The 26,135-nt window shown below is 42.9% G+C and overlaps 2 protein-coding genes across 8 annotated transcripts in view; one reads left to right on the top strand and one right to left on the bottom strand.

The window, feature by feature from the left end:
• RUFY2 (RUN and FYVE domain containing 2) overlaps window positions 1-13,530 on the top strand; it is a 36,259-nt gene extending 22,729 nt beyond the window's left edge. For all 3 annotated transcript variants that reach the window (XM_072129311.1, XM_072129312.1, XM_072129310.1), the window contains 3 exons: window positions 5,862-6,026; window positions 10,917-11,011; window positions 13,243-13,530. In XM_072129311.1, coding sequence (XP_071985412.1) covers window positions 5,862-6,026; window positions 10,917-11,011; window positions 13,243-13,351 — 369 coding nt within the window. In that variant the 3' untranslated portion in view covers window positions 13,352-13,530. The remainder of the gene's footprint in view (window positions 1-5,861; window positions 6,027-10,916; window positions 11,012-13,242) is intronic.
• A 1,466-nt stretch (window positions 13,531-14,996) lies between these two features.
• On the bottom strand, window positions 14,997-21,524 carry HNRNPH3 (heterogeneous nuclear ribonucleoprotein H3). 5 transcript variants are annotated; one of them, XM_072131306.1, is made up of 12 exons: window positions 21,365-21,524; window positions 20,370-20,458; window positions 19,614-19,769; window positions 19,393-19,536; window positions 18,740-18,878; window positions 18,214-18,395; window positions 17,955-18,041; window positions 17,010-17,122; window positions 16,374-16,509; window positions 16,144-16,272; window positions 15,959-16,053; window positions 14,997-15,276 (listed from the first exon to the last, which is right to left on the bottom strand). In XM_072131306.1, the coding sequence occupies exons 2-12, from the start codon at window positions 20,446-20,448 to the stop codon at window positions 15,223-15,225; spliced, it is 1,314 nt and encodes a 437-aa protein (XP_071987407.1). In that variant the 5' UTR covers window positions 20,449-20,458; window positions 21,365-21,524; the 3' UTR covers window positions 14,997-15,222. The 5 variants fall into 5 exon arrangements, with proteins under 5 accessions (XP_071987407.1, XP_071987406.1, XP_071987408.1 ...); XM_072131305.1 differs by having other exon boundaries at window positions 15,964-16,053; XM_072131307.1 differs by lacking the exon at window positions 21,365-21,524 and adding an exon at window positions 20,951-21,114 and having other exon boundaries at window positions 15,964-16,053.
• Between the last annotated feature and the right edge of the window lie 4,611 nt (window positions 21,525-26,135).

The raw sequence follows: 26,135 nt of genomic DNA, 5'->3' as shown, positions 1-26,135 counted from the left end.
GTGGGGCCAGACGGAGAGGCAGAGCCAGAGCTGGTGCATCAGCGCCAAATGTTGCCCGTAGTCAAGCTCCCGTGGCGAGGGCTAGATTTTCAGAAGTCTGGAGGTTCTTTAAAGAAACATCGGATGACCGACGGACTGTGGTGTGCAACCTTTGCCAAACCAGGATCAGCAGGGGTTCCACCACTACTAGCTTAACTACCACCAGTATGCGCAGGCATCTGAATGCTAAACACCCCACTCAATGGCACCAAGCCCGTTCACCTCCGGCCGTGCACACCACTGCTCCTTCCCCTGTGTCAGCTGATAGTCAGCCCCCTGCCCAGGACCCCGGCCCAAACACCTCCCGTGCGAAAACCTCATCTTCGCCTCCACGATCCTCCACAGCATCCACCAGCGTTCAGCTCTCCATACCCCAGACGCTGAAGCGCAAAAGGAGGTATAGCGCAACCCACCCGCACGCCCAAGCCCTCAACGTCCACATCTCCAAGTTGTTTAGCCTGGAGATGCTGCCCTATAGGCTGGTAGAGACCGAGGCCTTTCGAAACCTCATGGCGGCGGCCGCCCCTCGGTATTCGGTCCCCAGCCGCCACTACTTTTCCCGATGTGCCGTCCCAGCCCTGCACAAGCACGTGTCAGAGAACATCCTCCGTGCCGTTTCTGACAAGGTCCACCTGACCACGGACACGTGGATGAGTGCTGCCGGGCAGGGCCACTATATATCGCTGACGGCACATTGGGTTAACTTGGTGGAGGTTGGGACCGAGTCTGACCCTGGGGCTGGTCATATACTGCCGACGCCGAGGATTGCGGGGCCTACCTCGGTCCAGGTCTCAAAGGCCTACTATGCCTCCTCCTCCTCCCACCCCTCCTCCTCTGAATTACCATCCGTGGGCATGGCGCCATCAGTCGGTAGCTCTAGGTACAGCAGCAGTGCCATCGCTAAGCGACAGCAGGCGGTGCTCAAACTGCTGAGCCTAGGCGATAAAAGGCACACCGCCCAAGAGTTATTACAGGGCATCACGGCGCAGAATGATCTGTGGCTGGCACCGCTGAACCTGAAGCCAGGCATGGTTGTGTGTGACAACGGCCGTAACCTGGTGGCAGCTCTGCAACTCGGCAGACTGACACATGTGCCATGCCTGGCCCATGTGTTAAATCTCATAGTTTCCTCAAGACATACCCCAATCTGTCTGATTTGCTCACGAAGGTGCGCCGCATCTGTGCGCATTTCAGGAAGTCCAGCACAGATGCTGCCACTCTCAGGGCAGCGCAGCGCCGCCTCCAACTGCCCGCTCACCGACTGTTGTGCGACGTGCCCACGAGGTGGAATTCAACACTGACCATGTTATCCAGAGTTTACCAGCAGCGCAGAGCGATTGTAGACTGCCAGATGTCAACTTCCACCAGAACTGGTAGTCAGGTCAGTCAGCTTCCTCAAGTCTACAATGAGGAGTGGACGTGGATGTCTGATATCTGTCAGGTGCTGAGTAACTTTGAGGAGTCAACACAGATGGTCAGTGGTGATGCCGCCATCATCAGCCTCACCATCCCGCTGCTTGGCCTGTTGAAAAACTCTCTGGTCAGCATGTCGTCACAAGAGACGGGGGAAGAAGATTCCCTTGTTGATAGCCAAAGCACCCTGAGGTCTGTTTCTCAGCGCATATCGGAGGAGGTGGAGGAGGATGAGGAGGAAGAGGAGGAGAATGTTGGCGAGACAGAAGAGGGGACCATTGTTCAGTCCTTCACTGTTCAGCGTGTATGGGCAGAAGAAGAGGAGTTGGAGGAGGAGGAAATGGACAGTCAGGCCAGTGAGGGGAGTGAATTCTTGCGCGTTGGTACTCTGGCGCATATGGCAGATTTCATGCTAGGCTGCCTATCCCGTGACCCTCGCGTTCAAAGAATTTATTCCAGCACTGATTACTGGGTGTTCACTCTCCTGGACCCACGGTACAAGCAAAATCTTTCCACTCTCATCCCTGGAGAGGAAAGGAGTGTGAGAATGCATGAATACCAGCAGGCCCTGGTGCACAAGCTGAAACACTATTTCCCTTCTGACAGCGCTAGCGGCAGAGTGCGTAGTTCTGCGGGACAAGTAGCGAGGGAGAGTAGGCGAGCAGGCAGCTTGTCCAGCACTGGCAAGGGTACGCTTTACAAGGCTTTTGCCAGCTTTATGTCACCCCAGCAAGACACTGTCACCTGTCCCCAGTCTCGGCAGAGTAGGGCTGATCTTTACAGAAAGATGGTGAGGGAGTACGTAGCTGACCATACCATCGTCCTAAATGATCACACAGCTCCCTACAACTACTGGGTTTCAAAGCTGGACATGTGGCACGAACTGGCGCTGTACGCCTTGGAGGTTATTGCCTGCCCTGCCGCTAGCGTGTTGTCCGAGCGGGTTTTCAGTGCAGCTGGTTGCATCATCACCGATAAGCGTACACGCCTGTCGACTGACAGCGCTGACAGGCTGACGCTTATCAAGATGAATAAAGCCTGGATTTCTCTGCATTTCCATTCTCCACCAGGTGAAAGAAGCTGAACCTGAATAATGTATGCACTCCTCCTCCTCATTGTCCTCCTTCTCCTCCTCTTTGTACACTAAAGCAGAGGAAACTGGCTATTTTTTTGCCAGGGCCAACTGGCTCTGGCTATAGTACTCTATGTATTTAATTTTTCTGGAGGGCCAACTACCCTGTCCTCTGTTTTAAACAATTTTTGGGAGTGCCACATACAGGCACTCAATCTATGTAATTTTTCTGGAGGACCAGCTACCTGCTCCTCTGGTTTGAAAACTTTTTTGGACTGCCACATACAGGCACTCAATTTATTTAATCTTTTTGGAGGACCAGCTACCTGCTCCTCTGGTTTGAAAACTTTTTTGGACTGCCACATACAGGCACTCAATCTATGTAATTTTTCTGGAGGACCAGCTACCTGCTCCTCTGGTTTGAAAACTTTTTTGGACTGCCACATACAGGCACTATCCAAATTAAATTGTCTCCATAGCAGCCACCACATGTCGTCTTTTTAGCTGCCTTCACACGTTGTCTCCATTGCTACCTCCACACGTCATCGCCATAACTGCCTCCAAAAGTAGTCCATATAGCTGCCTCCCTTATCAAACGAGCTGTGTCAAGCAGAATTTTGGATTGTTTTCATGGCTTCCATGTTATCTTTGTCGCCACTCTGCTGTGTAATCCACAAAATATACTGGCAAACTTTTATCATTTACCAATATTATTTCAGCGCTTCTTGCGCATCTGTTTACATTCCCCTCATCCGCCATATCCTAAACTTATAAGAACGCTACTACACTTGATCTTATACAAAAGGTTCTTAGAAGTGCTGTTTGGGGAGTAGCCTAGAGACAGGGGCTTGGATTGGCGAAAGCTCGCCTGGCAGCGGAGCGCCAGCTCCATCCCAAGATCCAACTAACATAGTTTTAACTGCAGCACCTTTAATCTACTACTAGTTCACTGCCTCCATACATGGTCCCCTTATCAAACGAGCTGTGTCAGGCAGAATTTTGGGTTGTTTTCATGGCTTCCTCATCAAACTTGTTAACTTTGTCGCCACCCTGCTGTGTAATCCACAAAATATACTGGCAAACTTTTATCATTTACCGATATTATTTGAGCGCTTCTTGCTCACCTCCTTTGGTTCCTCTCTGCCACCCATTGGTTTTAAGCCTGAGTCCATTTGGGGTATGTTGCCGAGACACTCTCTAGCCTGCCGCTGCTGCCGCTGCCTCTGCATGCCGTCCCCTATAGTGTCAGGGTCAATTATTGGATGTTTTAGATGCTATCTAGCCTCATCCGGTCACTCTGTCATGGCCATGCTGTTGCCCATAATTTTGGCATAATGGTGCGATTAAGCAGCCTCAGAGGCATCCATGCATGCTGCCCCTGCTGTTTCCTGTCCATTTCCATGGTGTTTCCATCCTTTTCTGAGGTTCCCAGGTGCTTGGCCAAGCTTCCCTGTGCAGAGCCTTGGTCCCCTTGAAAAATGCTCGAGTCTCCCATTGACTTCAATGGGGCTCGTTATTCGAGACGAGCACTCGAGCATTGGGAAAAGTTCGTCTCGAATAACGAGTACCCGAGCATTTTAGTGCTCGCTCATCTCTACTTATCACCCATTCTGTAGATCATTGATGAGTATCAGCGGTCAGATCTCCATCAGACACAAGAACTGGGGTCCTCTGTCAATTGTTTGAATGGAATTTTCAGTCATTATTGTTTCTTCATTCAGAGTCTGTAGGGCTACCACCGATTGCTGTACACCGCTATCATAGGCAGTCCCATAGATGTTGGAGAGGAAGTGCTTAAGCACACTATTAAAAATTGACGACACACCATTTTGTTAATAGCGAGGGCGTTACACCACTGGGACTACCAATAATCATGTACTTATCCCCTATCTGCTGGACAGAAGAAAGGTTGCAATCTCCCTTGTGAATTTTAAGATTGTGGCCCTCTAGGAACCCTACTGAATCGCATAACAGCCCCAATACTTGGCATAATCAATTATTATTTTTAGTATGGGGTGATACATATTGGTATACCTATTTTTAGGAGGCAATTATAACATTCTTGTGTCAAGAGTTGTTAAGTTTAATGAAAAACACTCAATGAGAGGAGTGGTAAGCACCATTAGGCATTAAGCACATGGGCATACATGAATGGGCTATGGAATGCCCAAGTGTAATTTTTTGGGGGAATTCATTATCATCTGGAGAGGCTGTCCAAATCACTTCTGAAACCCCAGGGTACTTAATCATTAGTAAGGCTATTAGTTTTTTCCCTTTTGTTTGTGTGTATATGTATTGTATGTATATTCCTTCTAACTATTTTTTCATCCCTGTCTGACAATTATTTTGATGTTTGCACTGCACATCCCTGTATTAAATCTTTAAAACTTAATAAGTCTCTACTTAGCCTTAAGGAACTTATGATTCCGAAAGGGATAACACTACTAGTACTATTGTTAAGGAATCATGTAGCTAAGTGGGTTATCTGTATTCTGGGTAATAAAATTGTTGAGGAATTTATTTACATAAGCCCCTATTGCCTTCTTAGTAAGTATAGGTGTTGGCAGCGCAATTATGCAAATGTTTGAATAGGTGCAAGAAGAGTTGAATAGAGTAGAATAAGAGAGTGGAATAGCATATTCCTTTTGGATAGGTGAGAGATGTTTTATATAGTTAAATTATGAGGCTCCCTAGTGTAGGTGCGCCCTGTGACATGACCTGAGAGTAAGTGTACATCAGGGTCATAACTGGGACAGACAGGGCCCCATTCCAGGCTTCTGAATGGGGCCCCCCTACTCCCATATTTGTATTCACACATTTATACACTTATAAGTTACTAAGCACTGATACTAAGTACTAAGCACTGATATATTTATACACTATTCATACATTTATACACTTACGCAGATCTGTCCCAATAGCTGCTGACCACATGGGGGAAGTACATGGCAGGAATTAGAAAGGCGAGATCCCTAGTCCTGTCATTTCTTATCTGAGCTGTCAAATTATGCCGTCTACTGTAGAAGATGTGCTCTCTTATGTGCATATTATGCTGTAAGAATCTCCATTTTTTTAGTGTATCAGTTGGGATGCCGGGGCCCCCTGACACTGTGAGCCCCATAGCAGATTCTATGGCTGCTACTGCTGTTGTTGTTATGCCGCTAGTGTACATCAAAAATACTATAAAGACAAGTCATTTCATGACAGATTCATGTGACATCTTCTGGCCATTCATGATAATGCAGTAGCTGTGTTGCTTTCCACTCCCTGCACTCCCACAATACATGCTTTTGTTCTTCATAGTTTCATGTAATGCCTGTGTTTGTCACCATTACAGGAGGCTGACAGTGACCTTGTGCCAGTGAGGGTGCAGCGTGAAATCGAATTTGCAGTAAACCTCTTAGAGAAGGATATCCACGACAAGCAAGATACTCTTATTGGTCTCAAAGAACAGCTGAAAGAAGTGAAAGCAATTAATTATGAAATATATCAGAAAAAGCAGGTATGTCACATGTAGAAAACCTCTATCTGGGCATATTACTTTCCTAAATCTCCACAGCACAAAAATTAGTCAACTCAGCTCGAGCACGTTTTCTCCAGCCTCTTTTGGAGTTTAAACACCCATACACGCAAATCGGCTCACAGATACGGACATGCACCAATTCTTTATTGAAGGATTCTTCGATACAGGTAAGCTCACATGGAGTCATCACAAAAAAGTCAAGGCTAATCTGTCTACGCGTTTCGGGTAGATATAATACCATGTCCATTCTCATAGTCCGGGTCCTCATCAGTTTTTACTTTTAATAATGTACAGGCGGCCCCTACTTAAGAATACCCGACTTACAGACAATCCCTAGTTACAAACGGACCACTGGATATTGGTAATTTACTGTACTTTAGCCCTAGGCTACAATGATCAGCTGTAACAGTTATCACAGGTGTCTGTAATGAAGATTTATTGTTAATCCTGGTTCTTATGAGAATCCAGCATTTTTAAAATCCAATTGTCACAGAGACCAAAAAAATTTGACTGGGGTTACAATGATAAAATATACAGTTCCGACTTACATACAAATTCAACTTAACAAACCTACAGACCCTATCTTGTATGTAACCCGGGGACTGCCTGTATTCCTGTTTATATGATGCGTTATCTATGTCAATTTGTTTTAATATGTACTTTCCGTGGCCATGCTCAGAAGGTTGTCAGAATCCGGTTACGTGTTAGTGTATAGTTGCTATTTATGACCAGGATCATTGTGTGTTAAGCTAGCCATGAATAAGGGTACAGTGTCTAACCGAAACGCGTAGGCGGTTTAGCCTTGACTTTTTTGTGATGACTCTGTGTGAACTTACCTGTATCAAAGAATCCTTCAATAAAGAATTAGCAATTTTTTTTAAATACTCAAGTGGATGTCCGTATCTGTGAGCCGGTTCGTATGTGGATAGTATGTGGATATTACTTTCTTGCACATGGTTCATGATGTTTAGAGGCAGTGGCGTAAGGGTTTAATATAGAGAAGCAAAACACGGCAAGTGGGCCCCCAACCACTGGTATAGCAATATTGCCACCATACAGAAACCATATAGTGGTAGATGCTGATTCTATGTATTGCTCAGTGCATCTTATACACACTTGGTACCCCTTGTTTAATTAAAGAAAATGGTCACAGAAAAAACTTGAATCTGACACAAGTAAACATAAACTAATGAAACATTAACAAATAAAAGGCAGGCATTGCTTTTCACCCATGCTGAAAAAGGACCGATTTGGCAAACTCTGTGCAGCGTTGCGTAATCTGTGTGCGCTATATAAAGCATAATTATTATTATTTAAAAAATAACACTCATAAAACAGACCTGTACAGAAATCATGGTACTCCTGAAGAACATGAGAGCAAAGGGACATGATAAATCGCAGTATGTCCACTAATTTAGCATCACAGTTGTCTACAATATTGTAAGTGGCCTTTATATAGGGCTCCAGCTCCTCACTCAGAGGCCGTATAAAAGCATTCCAGAGAATTCGGGAGAAGTCCTGGAGAAGTGCATGAGAGGTTCGAATTAACATCGAGATTAATTTAAGATCACTGGCAGATCAAAGAGCACGGGTAGGGCGATAGACTGAGATGAGAGAAGATAGATAGGGAGGTGCAGCATTATTCAGAGCTTTGTGGATGAGGGTTATTATTTTAAAGTGAGTATGGAAGGAGACTGGCAGCCAGTGCAGTGACTGGCACAGACTGGAGGCATCCTTGTAGCGTTTGGTCTGAAAGACGAGCCTGGCTGCTGCATTAAGAATAGATTGTAGAGGAGAGAGTTTAGTGAGTGGAAGACTGATTACAGTTACAGTAGTCTAGTCGAGAGTGAATAATTGCAAAAATCAGCATTTTAGAGGTTTCAATTGTCAGAAACGGCCGGATTCTGGAGATGTTTCTGAGATGCATCCGGCAAGAGCGAGCAAGAGATTGAATATATGGTGAAAAGGAGAGGTCAGAGTCCAGCACAACCCCAAGACAGCGGGCCTGCTGCCTCGGTGCTATAGTGATCCCACAGACCGAGATGGAGAGGTCAGAGTTAGGTCGGCTAGTAGATGTTAGAAAGATTAAGTTTCAAGAAGAGGGAGGACATGATGTTAGAGACAGCAGAGAGACAGTCACTAGTGTTCTGGATTAAGGCAGGAGTGATGTTACGTGCTGAGGTATACAGCTGGGTGTCATCAGCATAGAGATGATACTGGAAACCAAATCTGCTGATGGTTTGTCCAATGGGGGCATTATAGAGGGAAAAGAGAAGAGGAGAGGACCTAGGACTGAGCCCTGAGGAACCCGACACTGAGAGAAGAGGACCTAGGACTGTGCCCTGAGGAACCCGACACTGAGAGGAAGATGATAAGAGAAAGATCCAGAAAAGGAGACACTGAAAGTGCGGTCAGAGAGATGGAAAGAAACCCAAGAGAGTGCAGTGTCCTTTAGGCCAATGGAGTGAAGCATCCTGAGGAGGAGCTGGTGGTCCACAGTATCGAACGCTGCCGAGAGACCCAGAAGAATGAGGAGAGAAGAGTCACCTTCGGAGACTGCATTGAGGAGAACATTGGAGACTTTAGAAAGAGCAGTTTCAGTGGAGTGCTTAGCAGAAACCAGATTGTAGGGGGCAAGGAGGGAGTTAGCTAAGAGATAGCGGGTTAGTCAAGAATAGACTAGGTGTTCCAGAAGTTTGGAGATGAAAGTGAAGTTAGAAACTGGTCGGTAGTTAGTAGCATTGGATGGGTCCAGTGAAGGTTTCTTAAGTAAAGGGGTAACAACAGCATGCTTGAAAGAAGAGGGAGCGACACCAGAGAAAAAAGAGAGGGGTTGAAGATTTTAGTAAGGTGAGAAGTGACTGCTGAGGAGAGAGACTGTACCAGATGTGAGGGGATGGGGTCACTGATGCAGGTAGTGGGGCGAGCAAAGGAAAGGAGCCTGGACACTTCTTCCTCTGTGACTGGCTCAAAGGAAGAGAGTGAACAAAATAAGGTACCGGAGGGAAGGGGATTAGTGGGGGAGGGGATTGAGCAATTATTTCCTGATAATTGCAATCAATTTTATCATTAAAGTAGGTGGCCAGATTTTCAGCCCCAAGGTCTGTGACCAGTGGCTGCACCTTTGGTGTTAGTAAGGAGTGAAGAGTATCAAAGAGCCTTTTGGGGTTGTGAGAGAGAGAGAGAGGATATTAGATTAGTAAAATAGACCTGTTTAGCAAGGTGAAGGTAGAGTTATAGGCTTTTAGCATAAATTTGAAGAGTAAAAAGTCTGCAGATGGGCGCGATTCTCCACAGACGTTCGGAGATCCTGGAGCACTGCCGAAGGAAACAATTATGAATGATGGGTGGAAGGATTCTGAGAAGGTGAAGGATTATGGAAAGTAAAAGAAAGGAGGTTATGGTCTGAAAGTGGAAAGGAAGAATTGGTAACATTAGATATTGAAGAAAGTCGGGAGAAGACCAAGTCAAGGATGTTTCCCTCATTATGAGTGGGGGAATCGCTGAGTTGTGAAACACCTAGAGAAGTAGTCAGTGCTGAGAGCTTGGAGTCAGGAGGGAAAATTATAGACAATCACGTTGAAGGTAAAGGTTATAAGACCATCTCCAAGCAGCTTGATGTTCCTGTAACTACAGTTGCACATATTATTCAGAAATGTAAGATTTATTGATATGAAATCCAGTTTTTATGATAAATTCAGATTAGCTGGGGATTTATGGTGCACATTATGCAAATCCACTGCAATTTAGGTTATAGGGTATATGCAGCTGATTATTAAGATGTCTGCTGGGAAATGTCTCTGTGGTTATTCCATTGTGGAAATATGGTTGATTACCAATGTTTGTTACCAGAGTTCACCCTTTCAGTGTATAGGTGGTATCTGCACTGAGACCCCCCTGATGATGTGTAATAAGTGGGTTTTCCTTCCAGCTGGTGGTTAGTAGTAGAGATTATGAGAAAATGTAGCCGGCGTAATCAGTTATGACTGGGAATAGAGTCCGGGAGTAAGAGTTCTCCTTACGGAGGCTTTGCTAATTAAGGCTGCTTTGTAGGCGTGTGGAGACCTATCGCCATTGATGCTCCACTAGGGGATTCTGGGAAATATGCAAATTTCAGTTGAATTTTTTTAAATTCGATGGTAGTCAAAATTGTTTATACATAAAAGAATACAATAAAATAGAAATACACTCCAACATAGTAAAATAATATATTACACAAAGCTATGTCATAACACAACCTATTGCATATCTTCTTAGTGTAATTGTACACCATTAATATATAATATGATGTATTGGGCCAGGCAGGGAAGTGTCCCAATCTAGTGGTAGATGAGGCCCCACTCCACCTATAGAGGATATCAGGGTATTATACAAATACATTTAACGCTGTGAATACAATAGTGGTTGACACTTAGAATTATGATGACTTTAGCTAAAAACTTGGGCATATAGTCGACTCATGCATAGCCATGTCTATGTGAACAAGCGCATAGAAATACATGGGGACATGTCCTAGCTTTCTAGAACCTGTCCCCATAATACGTCCATGTGCATTTGGCCTTACTGTGAGCCCAAACCAGGTGTAGTCAAACACACACAGAACAGGTTCAAGTCTTTCCAGTCACTCTACATAATGGAATAATTTGCACCTACATGATGGTTGTGCTGTAATGTTCTGTGAAATTGGCACCCAAAAGATTGACAGATATTGTGCAACATGTGACTTCACCCAGTAGCTTTTCCATTCATACAATGCAGAGCTAGGCTTGGATCAGTTCCATAGCCAACAAAGAGTATTGGATAATGAATGTGCATTGAAGAAAATATTTTTTGTGATCAAATATAACTTCAATTTAATGAAATCAACAGAATTTGGAAGAGGTTGGCAAAGAACGGGATGTCAAGGAGATACAAGATGGGAAGTCCAGTCAGAGTGCAGCCGCCATGAAACCCCAAGTACCACGGTAAGTGCAAAAAGTAAAAAAAATCTAGTTTAACACCCAGTGCTAATATATTCAGTCCCTTAACAACACTGTGGGACTGGAGACCCGGAAAAAATAGTTCAGCATTAGTTAGAGAACTTTGCTCCAGATTAGGACACAAATGTCTGGTGACTATCTGGTCTTATACCGTGATGACCTAATAGAAGATGGCTGCTATTCTGTCATCTATGATCCGGTTTCTGTCATCTGTTACTAAACAAGGCCCACTTCTCATCAGGCCAAAGTAATATTTTCCATAAAGACTGTTCTGAGAAGGAGGGAAAAGTAGATTGGTGAGGTAGAATCCTCACGGTGCGTTCTTGATGCGTTTTTGCATGTTTACTATGCGTTTGGCTGGTTTCAATCTGTTTTTCTTCAATTCTGGAAGTGTAAGCAGCTGTAAAAATGTTAACACAGCTGCTTACATTTCCAGAAATGAAGAAAAACAGAGTCAATCCAGCCAAACCCATGGTAAACATGCAAAAACGCACCAAGAACGGTGTGACTGGACCCTCAGTCATAAGAGAACAAACTAGCTATATCTGGCAAGCTTAAGTCACTTCCTATTTTTGGTTCTATGGTACCTACAAAGCATGCTTCTGGTGCTATATTAAAGAAAATAATTCCAGGTAGTATCAGGCTTGTAGGTCTGATCTGCAGAAATGTGAGCTGTGCTAAAAATATATATATTTTTAAAATCTCTGTATCTCTGGTTCTGTAGCTCAGAGAACCACAATCCGACGTGATCTGAAAGATGAGATTCTTATCTTTAATATGACGCTACCTTGATGCTGCAAAGCGTGCACACCCTGCATAGACTCATACTGTACCTATACAGAGCGGTTGCACAGTAGCTCTATGCAGAATACACACGCATGGCAGCACAGAGTATGTGACATGAGAGAGGCAGCACCAGGGGGCGAGCAGGTAACCAGGACAGCCCCTGCTCCCTCTCCACAGAGAGGCTACTCCATGTCCCAGTACCCTCTGCCAGAAATTAGCATATTAGTTGAACTGTAGTTTAGTGTAGGTGGTATTTTAGTATTAGCTAAAGATCTAGGGTTTAGAATATGTGACAACCTACCATCAGATCTATCTTAATTGGTAGTTTTCTGATATTAAGTTTCCCTTAAATAAGTTGCCCATGTGCATTTACTGCCTTAATAATAATCCCTCAATGCTCAAATGATTCAGCAGTCCTGCTACTTAATTTTGTGCTGTGTGCAGACTCTCAGTGAATCTTTGTTTACATGTGTGAGCTCTGATAGTTATATTTTAAAACAAAAATACTGAGCCAAAACACTAAGGTCCTCTTGCAAATATTTTAAACTTAGAAAATAAAAGTTACATTTTAGTTAGCACCAAAAGGGTTAAATTGGCCTTTTGGCATTTTTTTTTGTTATGTATTGAAATTGAGTTAACCCAGCTACAAACAGCTTCAATTATTTGTCTAGTTCGGAGAGCTCAAACAATAGGAGCAGCCACAGAAGGAGATTGACTTAACCTGCCCCTCCTCTTCTTCCTATTACTGATGGGAAGTTCGGCTCTTTTCAGTGAGCTGGCTCCCTATAAATATTATATAGGAAGACTCCATTCAAGGGCGGAGTCAACTGTGAAGGGGTGGGGTTTACTGAGCTATCAGCTCCCTGCCTAGAGCCGTCTAGTAGATAGTGAATTTATTAGAAATCTAGAGATGATGAGTCAGGGGGAGAAACAGGACAGACCCCAATAGATGTTCTGTCCTGTCCTGACCCTCTGACTGGACCAGCTCTTGGGCGGGAGGCGGCTCAGTCGTGAATGATCCATCACTACTTCCTGTGTCTCAGTGATGACAGTAATAACAAGGGACACAGTGGGTGACTCCATAAGGACAGCCCAGAGCAGTGAGAGGGCAGCAGGGTGAGAACAGGGAAAGGTTGGAGCTCTAAAAGGAGGCAAATATACATGCAGACACATTTAATGGAAAAGATTCATTGAAAAGTGGCCAAACCCTTTCATGTATTTGGTTGACCACAGATGTTGAATGAATTAAGTAGCAGGGTCATTATTTTCTGTATGAAGCATAATATTGGTATAAATTGTATATTATGGTGTATAATACACAATGCATACAGTGATGATGGGTGTGTATTGAAATAATTCTCCTTTCTTGTTCTTTTCCCTCCCTTTTTTTCCTTTTTCATTATTTGTCACATTCTTTCACTTCCCAATAGTGATAAAGACATTTTAACAAAGCCTAGAAAGCTTGAAATCTCCTACATGAACGAGTCTGCAGTGGAATCGGCTCCTCAATATAAGCTTATTAAAGATATATCGTTCTAGCAGAGCAGATAGTGACGTCAGGGAGACGCCACACACATTGTACTCACCTGTATAAGTAGAAAATGTTTTATCTATATACACTGAATACCTGGTGCACATGGATGATTTAGAGATTTGTACTGTACACTCCCAGATATCATGTACTAATGGTAATAGTAAAGAGTATTTTCATACCGGTTTCATTTTTTTGTTTTATTTTTTTTATATATATTTTGTCCAAGTCTTTTTTTCTTATACAATACAGGAAGGGGTAAGTCCTGCGGAGGGAAGTTTCACCAAATTGTGAAATTGTAAGTATCAATCTTTTCAGACTTGGGTTATACCCAGGGCAAAGATTCTCAGGCCTCCCTATCCATATTGTCCACATTCCAACAAAATAAAATCATTGGGGGACATTTACTATAGCGCATGTTCTGCTCAAAATATAGAGAATACATAAAATGTGCAGTTTGTTTTACTTAGCATCTAACATCCAAGGAAATTGCTGTGGGTTAGCCACAATATCATCTTCATGATTGTGATTTGGTCACATCACAGCAATAACTTTAACCCCTTTATGACCACTCTAAATATACATTCAGCGGTTGCAAAAGGTAAGTATGAAGGGGGCTCAGAGCTAGCACTCTGCATACATCTGGTGTCGGCTGTATTACAGCTCCCCGTGTCTGTCTGTGAGAGGCTCAGTATGTAGTGCCATTTGAATGGACTGAAGGAGAGAAAAAGTTGTGTATATATGCAGAGGGCAGCATGGTGGGAAAAGCTCAAGCTCGGCGGCAAATATATGCAGAGACATGTCTACTGGAACAATTTTTTTGAAAAATGGCCAACCACTAATAGTCAAAAGAAAAAGCTCTTTAAAGGACACCTGTCATCAAGTCTCTGCAGCTATTTCTGTCACCTCTACGTGTTGGAGCAGCTCACAAGGATCCATCACAGCCTTTATCTAGTCTATTCATACATTAAAATCATATTTTCTTTATGTAAATTAGGCTGGTCAGAGGCAGCGATGTCACCCGTTACCCCTCCCCAGGTCTGTGTGCAATGTATAGTAAAGCATTGCTAGTGTCTGTGCTTTATCTGCTGACCTGCTCTCCCTCCTAATATACATGTGTGATACACAAACATCAGCTACACAAATACCTGACATGTTCTGCTATACACATTGCTGCCTGCAGCTGTTGTATCTCTATCACACACAAGCAGCAGGGGGCGTGGCTGCCAGCAAGCACATGGAGGAGCCATTACACAGGCTGTCAGTCATGCACTGGGGGTGTGGCTGTGCCTACCACTCAAATAAGCTGCACAGCTTGAATATGCTAAAGACTCATTGGACATCTCACAGGTCATTTGCATGAAGCTTTAGGACCTCATTGCTTGGGTTCAGAGGCATGTAGAGGGACAAAGGGATAGAGGCAATGCTCTCTAATGGCAGTTTATTAAAATATATTTAGTTTAGGGGGCAGGGGGTTATTTTGCCTGACAGGCTCGGTTACCATTTCTTCAACCTTCAAGGCTGTGAACTGGGCTTTAGACTGTCCAGGGAAGGAAGAATTCCGGAAAGTATTCTCTAATATTTGTAAGATGGCAAAACTACTTGTTTTACTTTGAATTAAAACAAAATGTCAGAACAGAAGACAACCAATGATTATAAAAAAAAAAAATTTATTCAAAGTCAAATGTTTGCATTCAAACAAATTAAATCCTACAGCAACAATGTCCACTGTACTTGGGTCACTAAAAAATTTTAAGATCAACGTCCTTGTACAAATTCTGTACAAGAGCGAAACACAAAAACGTAACTAACAAACTGCTTCTTCCACAAACGTCGTTGCAACAAGGTATTTAGTATAATCCACGCCATCCAGCTGTATTCATGCCCTCATGCTGTCCAAAATATCCCCCGCTGTTCCCAGAATTTCCCCTACCTGTAGGGAAAAAAAAATAAATTTAGTTCAAAATTTTTTTGCACAATTGACCTGCCATGTTACTTATTCCAGTGTGTCCTATAGACCTGAGATACCAAGTTTCAAACACAAGGTTTATATCAGTAAAAAGTTGACATGCCTTGATAGTTGGAATGAACTTGCCCTTTAGACCTTAGTCTATATTTTGCAGTCCTCCTATAAGCTGGTAGGTGAGGGGGTTGTGCGCACTCAGTATAGGTCACCTGTTCAGCTAAAGGACTGGTGCATTTTTTTTTACTGTTCTATTGAGAAAACACAACAAATTGCCTATTCTGAGTGTGACCATACATAGCACTCCCAAGATGTGAGCACCTCCGCACCATTACTACCACAAATGAATTCATGGGGGAGTACAAATTATGTCTGTACAATTACTGTCTTGTCAGGAGCATTGGATACATTCCTATAACAATGTACAAAACAAGCTCCATCAGTATAAGGTTAGATTCTGTTTATATTCAGGCTACAGGGCTGCTCATTCCAACAATTTACCAATTGCTTCTGGGATCTAAATATCTGAAAAAACCTTGCATGTGAAAAAGGTACGAATTTATACTAGTTTTAAAATCTGGCTTGTTCCAAAGAACATACGTGTGTTTTAAATGAGTAAAAGAAATAAGCCAATCACAATGGCGGTTCATACATTACCATATCCACCAAGACCATCAGGATTTGCATAACACCCACTGTAGTTTCCAGTCATGCCCATTCTCCCTACAGCACCGTATCCTGAGCCATCTAAAGAGAAAAGAAAAAGTACATGGAAATATAAGTACACAGCCCTGAGTGCTGACACACTACCAATGGATAGTTAAGTATATAACTTACCAAGTGCTTCTCTGCCATAACATCCCATTCCGGTACCCATTCCAGTTCCCATTCCTGCACCCATGCCTGCGCCCATGCCTGCACCACCACCAGCGGTTGAATTCAGGAATAACTCAATATACCGATGTTCTGGAAGACAATGCACATTTTTTTTAATATATATAGCAGAATTGTTATTTCAAAGAACGGAATGAGTGTGTGTGGGGGGGGGGGGGGGAATATCTACATACGCATATTGTTTTTGTCTTTAGACATGGCTGCTACGGCATCTTCATGGGTTGCAAATTCAACATCTGCTTCCCCTGTCGCTCTTCCATCGGCTCCAATGTCAATATGAACTCTGATTGGTGTAAGTGGGGAGAAGAACTACAAAGAAAAGGTTTAGAAATTATTTATCAGTAAAAGGTGCTTTACACATCTGCAGGTACAGAGAGTACCATTATATGACATGAGCCACACATGATACGGTTTAAATCATTGTCAGAAAACCTAGAGCTCAGTGACCAATAAAAACTCATTACTGAACTGGATAAATCCCTCCGTTACAAAGTTTAGGAGTGGTACAAAAGGTCAGACAATATTCCTAAAAGCAAACTAAAACAGATGCCTACAACTTATCAAATCCTAGGATGAAGGAAAAGGGATTTGGAGCAGGTTTTTAGAGTGGGGGTATATCCTTACAAAACGATCACCAGCTTCCCTAGGAGTGTGTGGATTAGAGGCATCAATCCTGCATATATTTGGAAAGTTTTAATCTTAAAGTCCTTCTCCAAATCCCAAAGCCCTTTAGGATTAAGGGAATTTCCACTTCTCACATTCTGCAATACATATACATCAGAAGGATCCCTTAACACATTAATACTTACATTGGCAATATCGCTCTCAGTGGCGCGGAAAGGTAAGCCTCGCATGTGGACAAAGTGCCCACTGTGAAAACCAGAACTTGCATCTGTTGCTCCAGGATAACCTTGGGGCATACCTAACAGGGAAAGAAGTTTTATACTTTAATCTCAGTGATTAAAAACACCACTAAATGTACACTACATTAGTTAAACGTACGCATTTACAAATACAATACAATCATGGCACTCAACTAGGGGCTCTATTCTCAGTGAAGGATCATACATTGATTGTTCCTTTTTATGCAATTTACTTGAAAAGTGCAAGTCACTTGTGCCAACAGTCAACCCTGATGCTTCAATAATGTAAGGCTAGTCACATCTTGTTTTATGAATGCGCCAGGTATCGATGGAAGGACATCAAGTCATGTCTTTCCATCCTGCTGCAGAGGCGAAGTTGGAATGGATGGCAAGTATATAGCATCCAGCCCGTGCCTCCGCTGAGAGTCCTCAGTGAAATGGCTGTCCTTATACAATGACATCACTGAGAAAACATCCTGAAAGTCGGTCACTGGCTTCTGAAGATGTTCAGCAGGGTTAAAGGGAAGGGAAAAGGATGACTCATTCCACTGTATGGGCAAACATAAGCATGTAGAGGACTTTAGAAACATGTGAACTTAGCCTTTCCCTGGGAGCATTTGTGCCCGAATAGAAGATCTGATCATTTGTCTGACCTCCTGTACAGGACAACAGTTGCACCATGCAATAAGCAGCAACTTGCATCTACCATAGTAAGAAACTTAAACATTGAGGTAAGCAGCAGTATACAATACAGACTAGTGTCCCAAAATGTATAGTCATGGGTGGCCTTAGGTAGTGTACTGCTAACGTTGTTCAACTATAGGTCCCAGCCCCCCCACCCCCTTTTATACTAATCCTATGGCAAGTTAATGATACCTCTATGGCACATACCTCTGCCTTCTCTGAGCCGATCATCAAAGCCATCTGCACCATAACCATAGTTGTTGTATCCGCTGTATTCATCAAACCCACCATAACCTGGAAAAGACATGTGAATTAAGCAAGTGCGTTCTTAACTCTTGTAGCGCCCAGCGCCAAATCTGTTGTGCTTTGAGACACCAGACATTACTCATTTGATACAGAATCATGGAAAAAAAAAACAAAAAAAAAAACAGCGTCAATGCTATAAAGGAAAACTTGTCTTACTTACCACCCCCATAACCTCCACTACCACGCATACGGTCATACATGTTGCCACGGCCAGCTCCGTAGTAAGCACCACGACCTCCCATTGGTCTGTCGTATGGGCCAGGACGCTGTCCCATCATTCTCCTTGGTGGATCATATGATGATCTTATTTCGCTTCTGCTGCTCTTAAATATTTCAATGTATCTACACCAGAGTTGTTTAAGAAACATAATGTAAGTAAAGGAACAAGCACAAGCGCCTACCTTTAAAAATAAGATCTAGAGAGGCTCCACTGAAAGTATAAGCAGTACTATAGGTGTTGTGTGTAAAACCGAGTTTTAAGAGCTCAGCAAATGGAAAGCCGATTCTCATAGAAAGCATTTGAAGAGAAAATGAGTACATACCACTTTGTCGTTTTATTAACTGCAAATAGATGTATTTACGATGAAGTCAAAACCCCCTCCCACCACCATGGAGCCCACAAAATAATAAAGAGAACATAAAAAAACAAAACAGAAACGTAGCCATCCCGTTCTGTCCATCCCCACCTGTGCCCTATTCTTTCCTTGTGTTTCCCCAGAGCATTTTCTGCTATCTCCTTTGAAGCAAACTGCACGAAGGCCTCCCCTGTGCTTCTCCCCTGGTAGTCCATCGTCAATGTTATCCCATTTGGCAGGATTCTCAACCCTTTAACCCAAGGACAAATAACCCCATCAGGGGAACAGTGTTAAAGGCTGCAACAAACCCATCTTAACAATACTAACAACTTTAATCATCCCAATAACCTAACATCAGCTCATATAGTTATGCTTTGCTCCCGCCACCCCGCAATGTTAGCATATCTACAACAAGACACTTTGGGCTCATTCACAAGATGCAGTTCAGGGTCAAGATTCTGTTCTGCAGTTCATTACCAAAACTCAACAAAAGGAAAAAACTTCCCAAAAACGGAAAGGTTTGCCTGATGCTGGGGTAAATATGATAGGATTTGTAAATAGAAGAAAAGGGACATGCAATACGCTGGAATAAATGAGCCCCAGACACGCTTTACCATAGTCATTACACTAAAAGCTTCTTACTTAGCAGGTTACGCTACAATGGAATCTGAATAACGAAGAGCTGTGTTGATTTAGGTCCTATTTAACATTCAGTCTAAAAGGTATAACTAGAACAAATCCACATGTTATGAAACTAGAGGTACCTGAGAAAAACTGCACAATTTCTTCCTTGCTGCAGCCGAACGGAAGACCGCGAAGTCTGACCGTTCCATCTGTATCAGACTCGCCGTCACTGGAACTGTTGTGTTTCAGGACCCATTCCATTTCTGTGTTGTTTGACTTGAAGACTGGGAACAGAAACACCTTGGTTACTATACTGCTACCGGCATGACCTACAGAGAAGCTACATAGATGAAGTCCTCACCTTCAATGTATCTGTGGCCCATGTACTTGCGGTCTTTCTCCAGTGCTTTTTTGAGATCTTCTTCTGTATCCAGTACGATAAAGGCTTCACCACTAGGACGGCCTTCCTTGGACATTGTGAAGTGAATCCCTCCCACTCCATCAGAAATACCACAGTCTACAGATTAAGGGTGACATTATTAACTCTTAGGATACATTGCAGCTAGAGTATACAATACAGCCGAATGCATAATATCGGTAAGCTTTACCACAACAGCTTCGACATCCAGCTAAATCCGTAGCCACCCACTAATCCCTCTATGTATTTACATGTAGGCTGCTTTATACACCACATTAGTATAAATTGAAGTAAAATTTTATATTCTGGGAGATTAAAGGGGTGATCCCATTTCAATAAATATTGTTTTAATGGAAAAAAATTTAAAATTATGAAAATTTTCCAATATTTGCAAAAATTAAACACATGCAATGGCTGCTCAGGTCGTCTATGGAGCTGATGGAGGTTGCTAAGCGTGTACCATGGGACGTACCATCACTAAGACCCCCACCGATCAGCTAGTTACATCCCTTCTGTGGATAGGGTGTAACTTGCTTCATGAAAATAAAAACTTGCTGTGATGAAAGAGGTGATGCATGATTTGATACGCCACCTCTGCACACTTTCTAGACGTCTAGCGTTCTAAGACAAATATAGATCATCTAACAATGTAAAAATTCTGAGAGGGAAAAAAAATAAAATCTGCCTTGCGTGCATTACCTGAGAAAAACTCCAAGACCTCCTCACGTGTGCAGGACCAGGGCAGTCCTCGGACTCTCACAATGCATTCGTCTGACATGGTGACAAATCTAATGAGAAAAATTGGAAAAAAATACAAGTATTTAGCATCAACAAAAACAGCACGGAGCACATGTACAGCTATACTATGCCTGCAGCTTCATTCAGGGGAACAGTGACCAGAAGCAGAGTGCTACACTATATACACATATGGTACAGGAAATCCAGGGTCACCCCTCTGCTGTATAGGCAACACCACAAAAGTGAATGTCATATTATAGATCATAGTGCAAAATATATAACAATATATATTATATCACATTATCTACACGACTTCCAGGAGCCTCTCATGAGATAGAGGAGACAATGATGGACAGACAGGTATACAAAACTACTGGGCCATTTGTGTTACTGAGCAACAGCCTAAACAGGGAACTACCTAGAAAATAATGACCCCGGCCCAGGTCACACTTACATCTCAGCCTTCCAATACGATCACAATTAAAAAGGAAACAAAATCTGGAAAATCTTCCCTAAGACTGAGAAATCTCATTGTCACTTACACAGGGGCCATTCAGGCTCCTTACAATTTAGTCGTTAGCTCAATAACTGATTTTAACGGGCCGATAATCGCTACTAGAGCGATGCGACACGGCGCACGTGGGAGAGGGGAGCCAGCCGCCTGCGTTATACCGCCTCACACCGCCATGCTGCTGCCGCCGCCTACGCGCTCTCCTCACTATTGTACCAGCAGGAGGCACAAAATGGCGGCGGCGGCGGGGAGCGGCAGATACCAGGCGGCGCACATCAGACACGCCGCGCGCCCATTGTGGGGCCTCACGAGGAACACACAACGGACAAGGCCGCAAGCCGGAAGCCTACGCAACGGCACGAACTGCGCAACCAACCGCCAACGTGAGAGGGCGACACCGAGCGCTACAATGTAACCCCATACCTCCCGGCCCAGAGCCGCTTACCTGATGGCTGAACAGACGGTGACGAGACTGTTGTAGAGACTGGACGAGCGCCGGGCGTTGCTTTCATACACACACCACTCGTGGGGCGAGCCGCTCTGCGTGCTGACGTCACTACCGTCTGCCTTCAAGAGCGGGAAGGGCACGACCGGAAGTGACGCAGGATCGCACAGGGCGTCTATTGTCACGTAGACAAAGGACTTCCTTCCTGTCTGCTGACCCGCCGCCATTTTAGTGAAGCCTGTAGTCATTTCTATACATAATAACACTTTATGGAAATTATAACAATGTTGACATTCATTTCTGCATAAATATCTAATAAATAAGGAATATGATTCCTATTCCAGTAGTGCAGCCTATAGGAAAATAAGGCCCGGGCCCTCATCAGGATGTAAATTCTGTATAACACCCCTGTATAAAGTTTCCATGAGCACTTTCAGTGCATATTTTTAGCAGACTGTAAATTCCTGTTTGATTCCCCAAAAAATGTCTACTAACAAATGTGAATTACAGAACATGTGGGTAAAAGCTGCAGAATAAAACAGTCAAGTCAAATGCAGCTGCTACGGCTTATGTGGAAGGGGTAAAAGGATAAGGGTGCGTTTCACTGGAAACCCATAGGTGATCGGGCCTACCACAGGGCACTAGTCTTGGGTTGCTATATTTTTGCAAACATTTGTTCCATTATCAATTGTAAATAATAATAATGATTTCAAGAGAAAACTACCTGGGGCAAGGAGAGGACTGTATGCATAAGCCATGCAAGACAGATTCACCATACATCCCAGGTTTAGCATTAACAACCAAAAGGATCCCAGAATTAACCCCCATCCTAGAGGTCAAATAGTGCAGAGTCTGCTACTCCATATACTCCTCACACCCTATATATTCTCATTATCTAGAAAATAAACAATATTAAGTTCTGGTATATCATGGCACCTGAAGACATGTCATGGTTCCTGAAAACTACTTCTTAGGCTGCGGTCACACATTGCACTAGTGTTGTGTTCATAACACAACACGAGCACAGGGGGGTCAGGCTTCGGTCCGATCACATATGGGTCCGTTTTTTTTGCATTTAAACAATACAAGACACTGGGGTCTGGTTACCGATCGCATGTATTTCCCTAGAAATGCATATGCGATTGGCCCGAGGACCCCCCCCCCCCCATGCACTAGCGTTATGATTGCAACGCTAACATGACGTGGGAACTCAAAGGGGGGAAATATTAATCAATAGAGCACACAGGCTTCATAGATTACACTGTGTAAACGAGATGTCATGAAGCCCTGTTACCAATATCTGGAAGAAAAAACAACCGTGTGAATACAACCCAACCTATATTTCAAAATAAAGATGGGAATTAGATCAAGAGAGACTCTAAATATATAAAATATGCATATAATATAGCGAAACAGATTTTACAATATACTAAAATTGCTTGTTTAGGAAGATCGGTGAGCACTGTCTGCTCCATTAGCCTGATGGAGTGACGAGGGGTCTGACGGAGGTACGTGGGACCCCATCGGACCCCTTCTTTTCTTGATCTGTGGGGGTCTCAGCACTGAGACCCCCCACTGATCAGTAAATTAGGCCCTATCCCGGGGAAAGGGCCTTCTTTGTGGGAAACCCCTTTAAAGAGTAACATTAGTAAGTAAAGTATATTGAAATGCATCTTATTTTGCTATTTTGAACCATAACCAATAGATGTTTTACCTCTCGGTGACATTTGTAACACAAGTAGAGCAGATATATATAGCGGTTTCCGGTTTGTGAAAGTTACCGTATTTTATCATCTGTCTGTGGCGCAACAAAATGAATAAACAAAAAAGGCAAATCCCATCGCCTTTGCATTACAACCTATTTACATTTAATTTTATACGGCTCTGAACATTGTTATAACCCAACCTGTTTTAGTATCTATAAAGCAAACATGTTGCCATGGATTTGCAAATCTGTTACAGACAGAAGACGGTATAGACAACACTCAAAGGTGTACACTACACATCCACACAAATTCAATCACAAAGGATTCCTCCTCCTCCAGTCCTGACACCTTCTATATGATAATGACCTCCTGTGTCGTGGTAATATCATCCGCTCTATGTATACTACATCACCATTGTATGAGAGTTCAGGTGATTTGCATCCCCTCCCCAGTATCCCCCTTTGGGACAAGACACTCCCTTAATTCTTATATGGGTTGCATATACAGGCGGTCCCCTACTTAAGAACACTCGACTTACATACGACCCCTAGTTACAAACGGACCACTGGATATTGGTAATTTATTGTACTTTAGTTCTAGGCTAAAATAAACAGATAAAACAGTTCTCAAATGTGTCTGTAATGAAGATTTATTGTTAATCCTGGTTCTTATGACAACCCAACATTTTTAAAATCCAATTGTCACACAGACCAAAAAAGTTCTGGCTGGGATTACAATGATAAAATATACAGTTCCGACTTACATACAAATTCAACTTAAGAACAAACCTACAGACCCTATCTTGTACGTAACCCGGGGACTGCCTGTAGTTATAATCCCATATTTATTGGATCCCCAGCATATTCATCATTTATATGGAAGAAATAAAACAACTTAACCCCTTAGTGATCAAGCTTATTTGTGCCACTATGAGCAAGCACAATTTTTCAAAACTGTGTCAAAGAAATGTGTCACTTTATAGGATTGTAACTTTACAGTACTTCAACTTACCCCAGTGATTTTGAGAGTTTTTTGTGACTTTTTTTTAGTTGTTATATTTTTTTATTTAATTTCAAAAGTATCAATTTCCAAAATGTTCTGCTTTTCAAACACATAGGGGGAGATTTTTCCATATTATAATGGCCATCTCCCCCTCCCCCCGCGTCCTGCCGGATACATCAAGAACCTAAGGCGTGGAGGTTTCATGTAGAAGCAGTGAAAAATTTACCCCATAGTCTTTCTACCAAAATTAATTACTAACTAACATTTACCATAAGCAGTTGTTTGGGCACCTGATAGAGCATGTTTTTAAGGCTGCGGTCACACGTTCCGCTGGTATTGCCTTCATAACGCAACGCTAGTGCACGGGGGGGGGGGGGCAAGCCTCGGTGTGATCACATGTGTGATCAGTAACTAGACCCCGGTGTCTTGTATTGCTATCTGGCCGAGGCCTCCCCCCCCCCCCCCTTCTGTGCTCGTGTTGGGTTATGAACACAACACTAGTGCAATGTGTGACCTCGGCCTAAGAAGTAGTTTTCAAGAACCATGTTTTCAGATGCCATGAGATACCAGAATAGTGGAAACCCACAATAAATGTCCTATTTGCATAAACTTAAAATGCTTGGGGGGGGGGGGGCTGGTATCAAGGGATATTGTTTATTTTCCAGATAAAGAGAGTATATAGGGTGTGAGGAGTATATGGAGTAGCAGACCCGGCACTATTTGACCTCTAGGATGGGGGTTAATTCTGTGATCCTTTTGGTTGTTAATGCTAAACCTGGGATGTATGGTGAATCTGTGTTGCATGGCTTCTGCATACAGTCCTCTCCTTGCCCCAGGTAGTTTTCTTTTGAAGCATGTGGAGATTTTTTTTTTTGTTTAATTTTTTTCTTTGGGCTCATTTTTTGTCAGATACATTTTTTAGTGACAGCATTTTTGGGTGGCTGTTCCTTTTTCTGATTAAATGTTATTAACTGCAACTCATAATTCCTACAAATATAAATACTGTCATTTATTGTTAGCATATGTTTTGCTGAATATCTTGGAAAAAATATATAATGTCATAATTGCATCTTCAGGGAGACCTAACAATGAAATTTTTTTTCAATGAAGCTTTGAAGGCTTTTTTTTTCTGCTGGATAAATTGGACTTTTTACCGGTACCATTTTGGAGTAGATATGACTTTTTGATTGCTTTTTATGCCTATTTTTTAAAATAAAAACCAGGGCATAAGAAGCTAAAAGATCCTGCCAGATGGAGCACACACCAGTATGTCAGTGTGCTTGATTTATAATCCTTCATCCTGGTGTTAGATTTCCTTTAAGGCATTCACTACGCAGGTTCAGTAATGATTTATTTTTATTGTATGGGGTGTTTAATTTATTTTTAACATTATATTTTGTTTTCTACGTAAATAAGACTTTTGGGACATTCTTTTTTTTAATGATTCTTAACTTTATTTTAGTCCTTATGGAACTTGAACAAGTGATCTTTTGATCACACCAACAATCATGTGGGCAATACTCATGTATTGTACTGTATTAGTAATATCAGCCTATGTACATGGAAAAGCTGCGACAAAGAATGCCAGATCCTACATGAGGCAAGATCTAGCAATCATGTGAAGAGGTTAGACCCAGGACCTTCATTAGGCCCCAGGTTGTCCTATTGAGATTGCAATGCAGGGTGCCAGCAAATGCAAGTACAGGACTTACTTTTGCAGGGGAACTCCTTTATATGCTCTGTCCGATCCAGGAGAATCGTGCATTATTTAGGTTAGGCAGCCTAAGTGACCGAAGTAGAAATCTGTATGGGTGGTCACTATATGGTTAACCTGAAAAATATCGATGCAACAATGTGTCAGTGATCTGCACTTCTCTACTTTTTCTCTGTTGTCTGGAAGGGCCCTTAGATTGTGACCTATGAATTAGTATGATACAAATTACCGTATATACTCGAGTACAAGCCGACCCAAGTATAAGCCGAGGCCCCTAATTTGACCACAAAACCTGGTAAAACCTATTTTTTTTTTTTTTACTCGAGTATAAGTCGAGTTTGGGTTTTTA

Source organism: Engystomops pustulosus, chromosome 11, assembly GCF_040894005.1.
Source record: "Engystomops pustulosus chromosome 11, aEngPut4.maternal, whole genome shotgun sequence".
NCBI lineage: Eukaryota > Metazoa > Chordata > Amphibia > Anura > Leptodactylidae > Engystomops > Engystomops pustulosus.
This window is presented reverse-complemented; position numbering and strand designations above follow the sequence as displayed.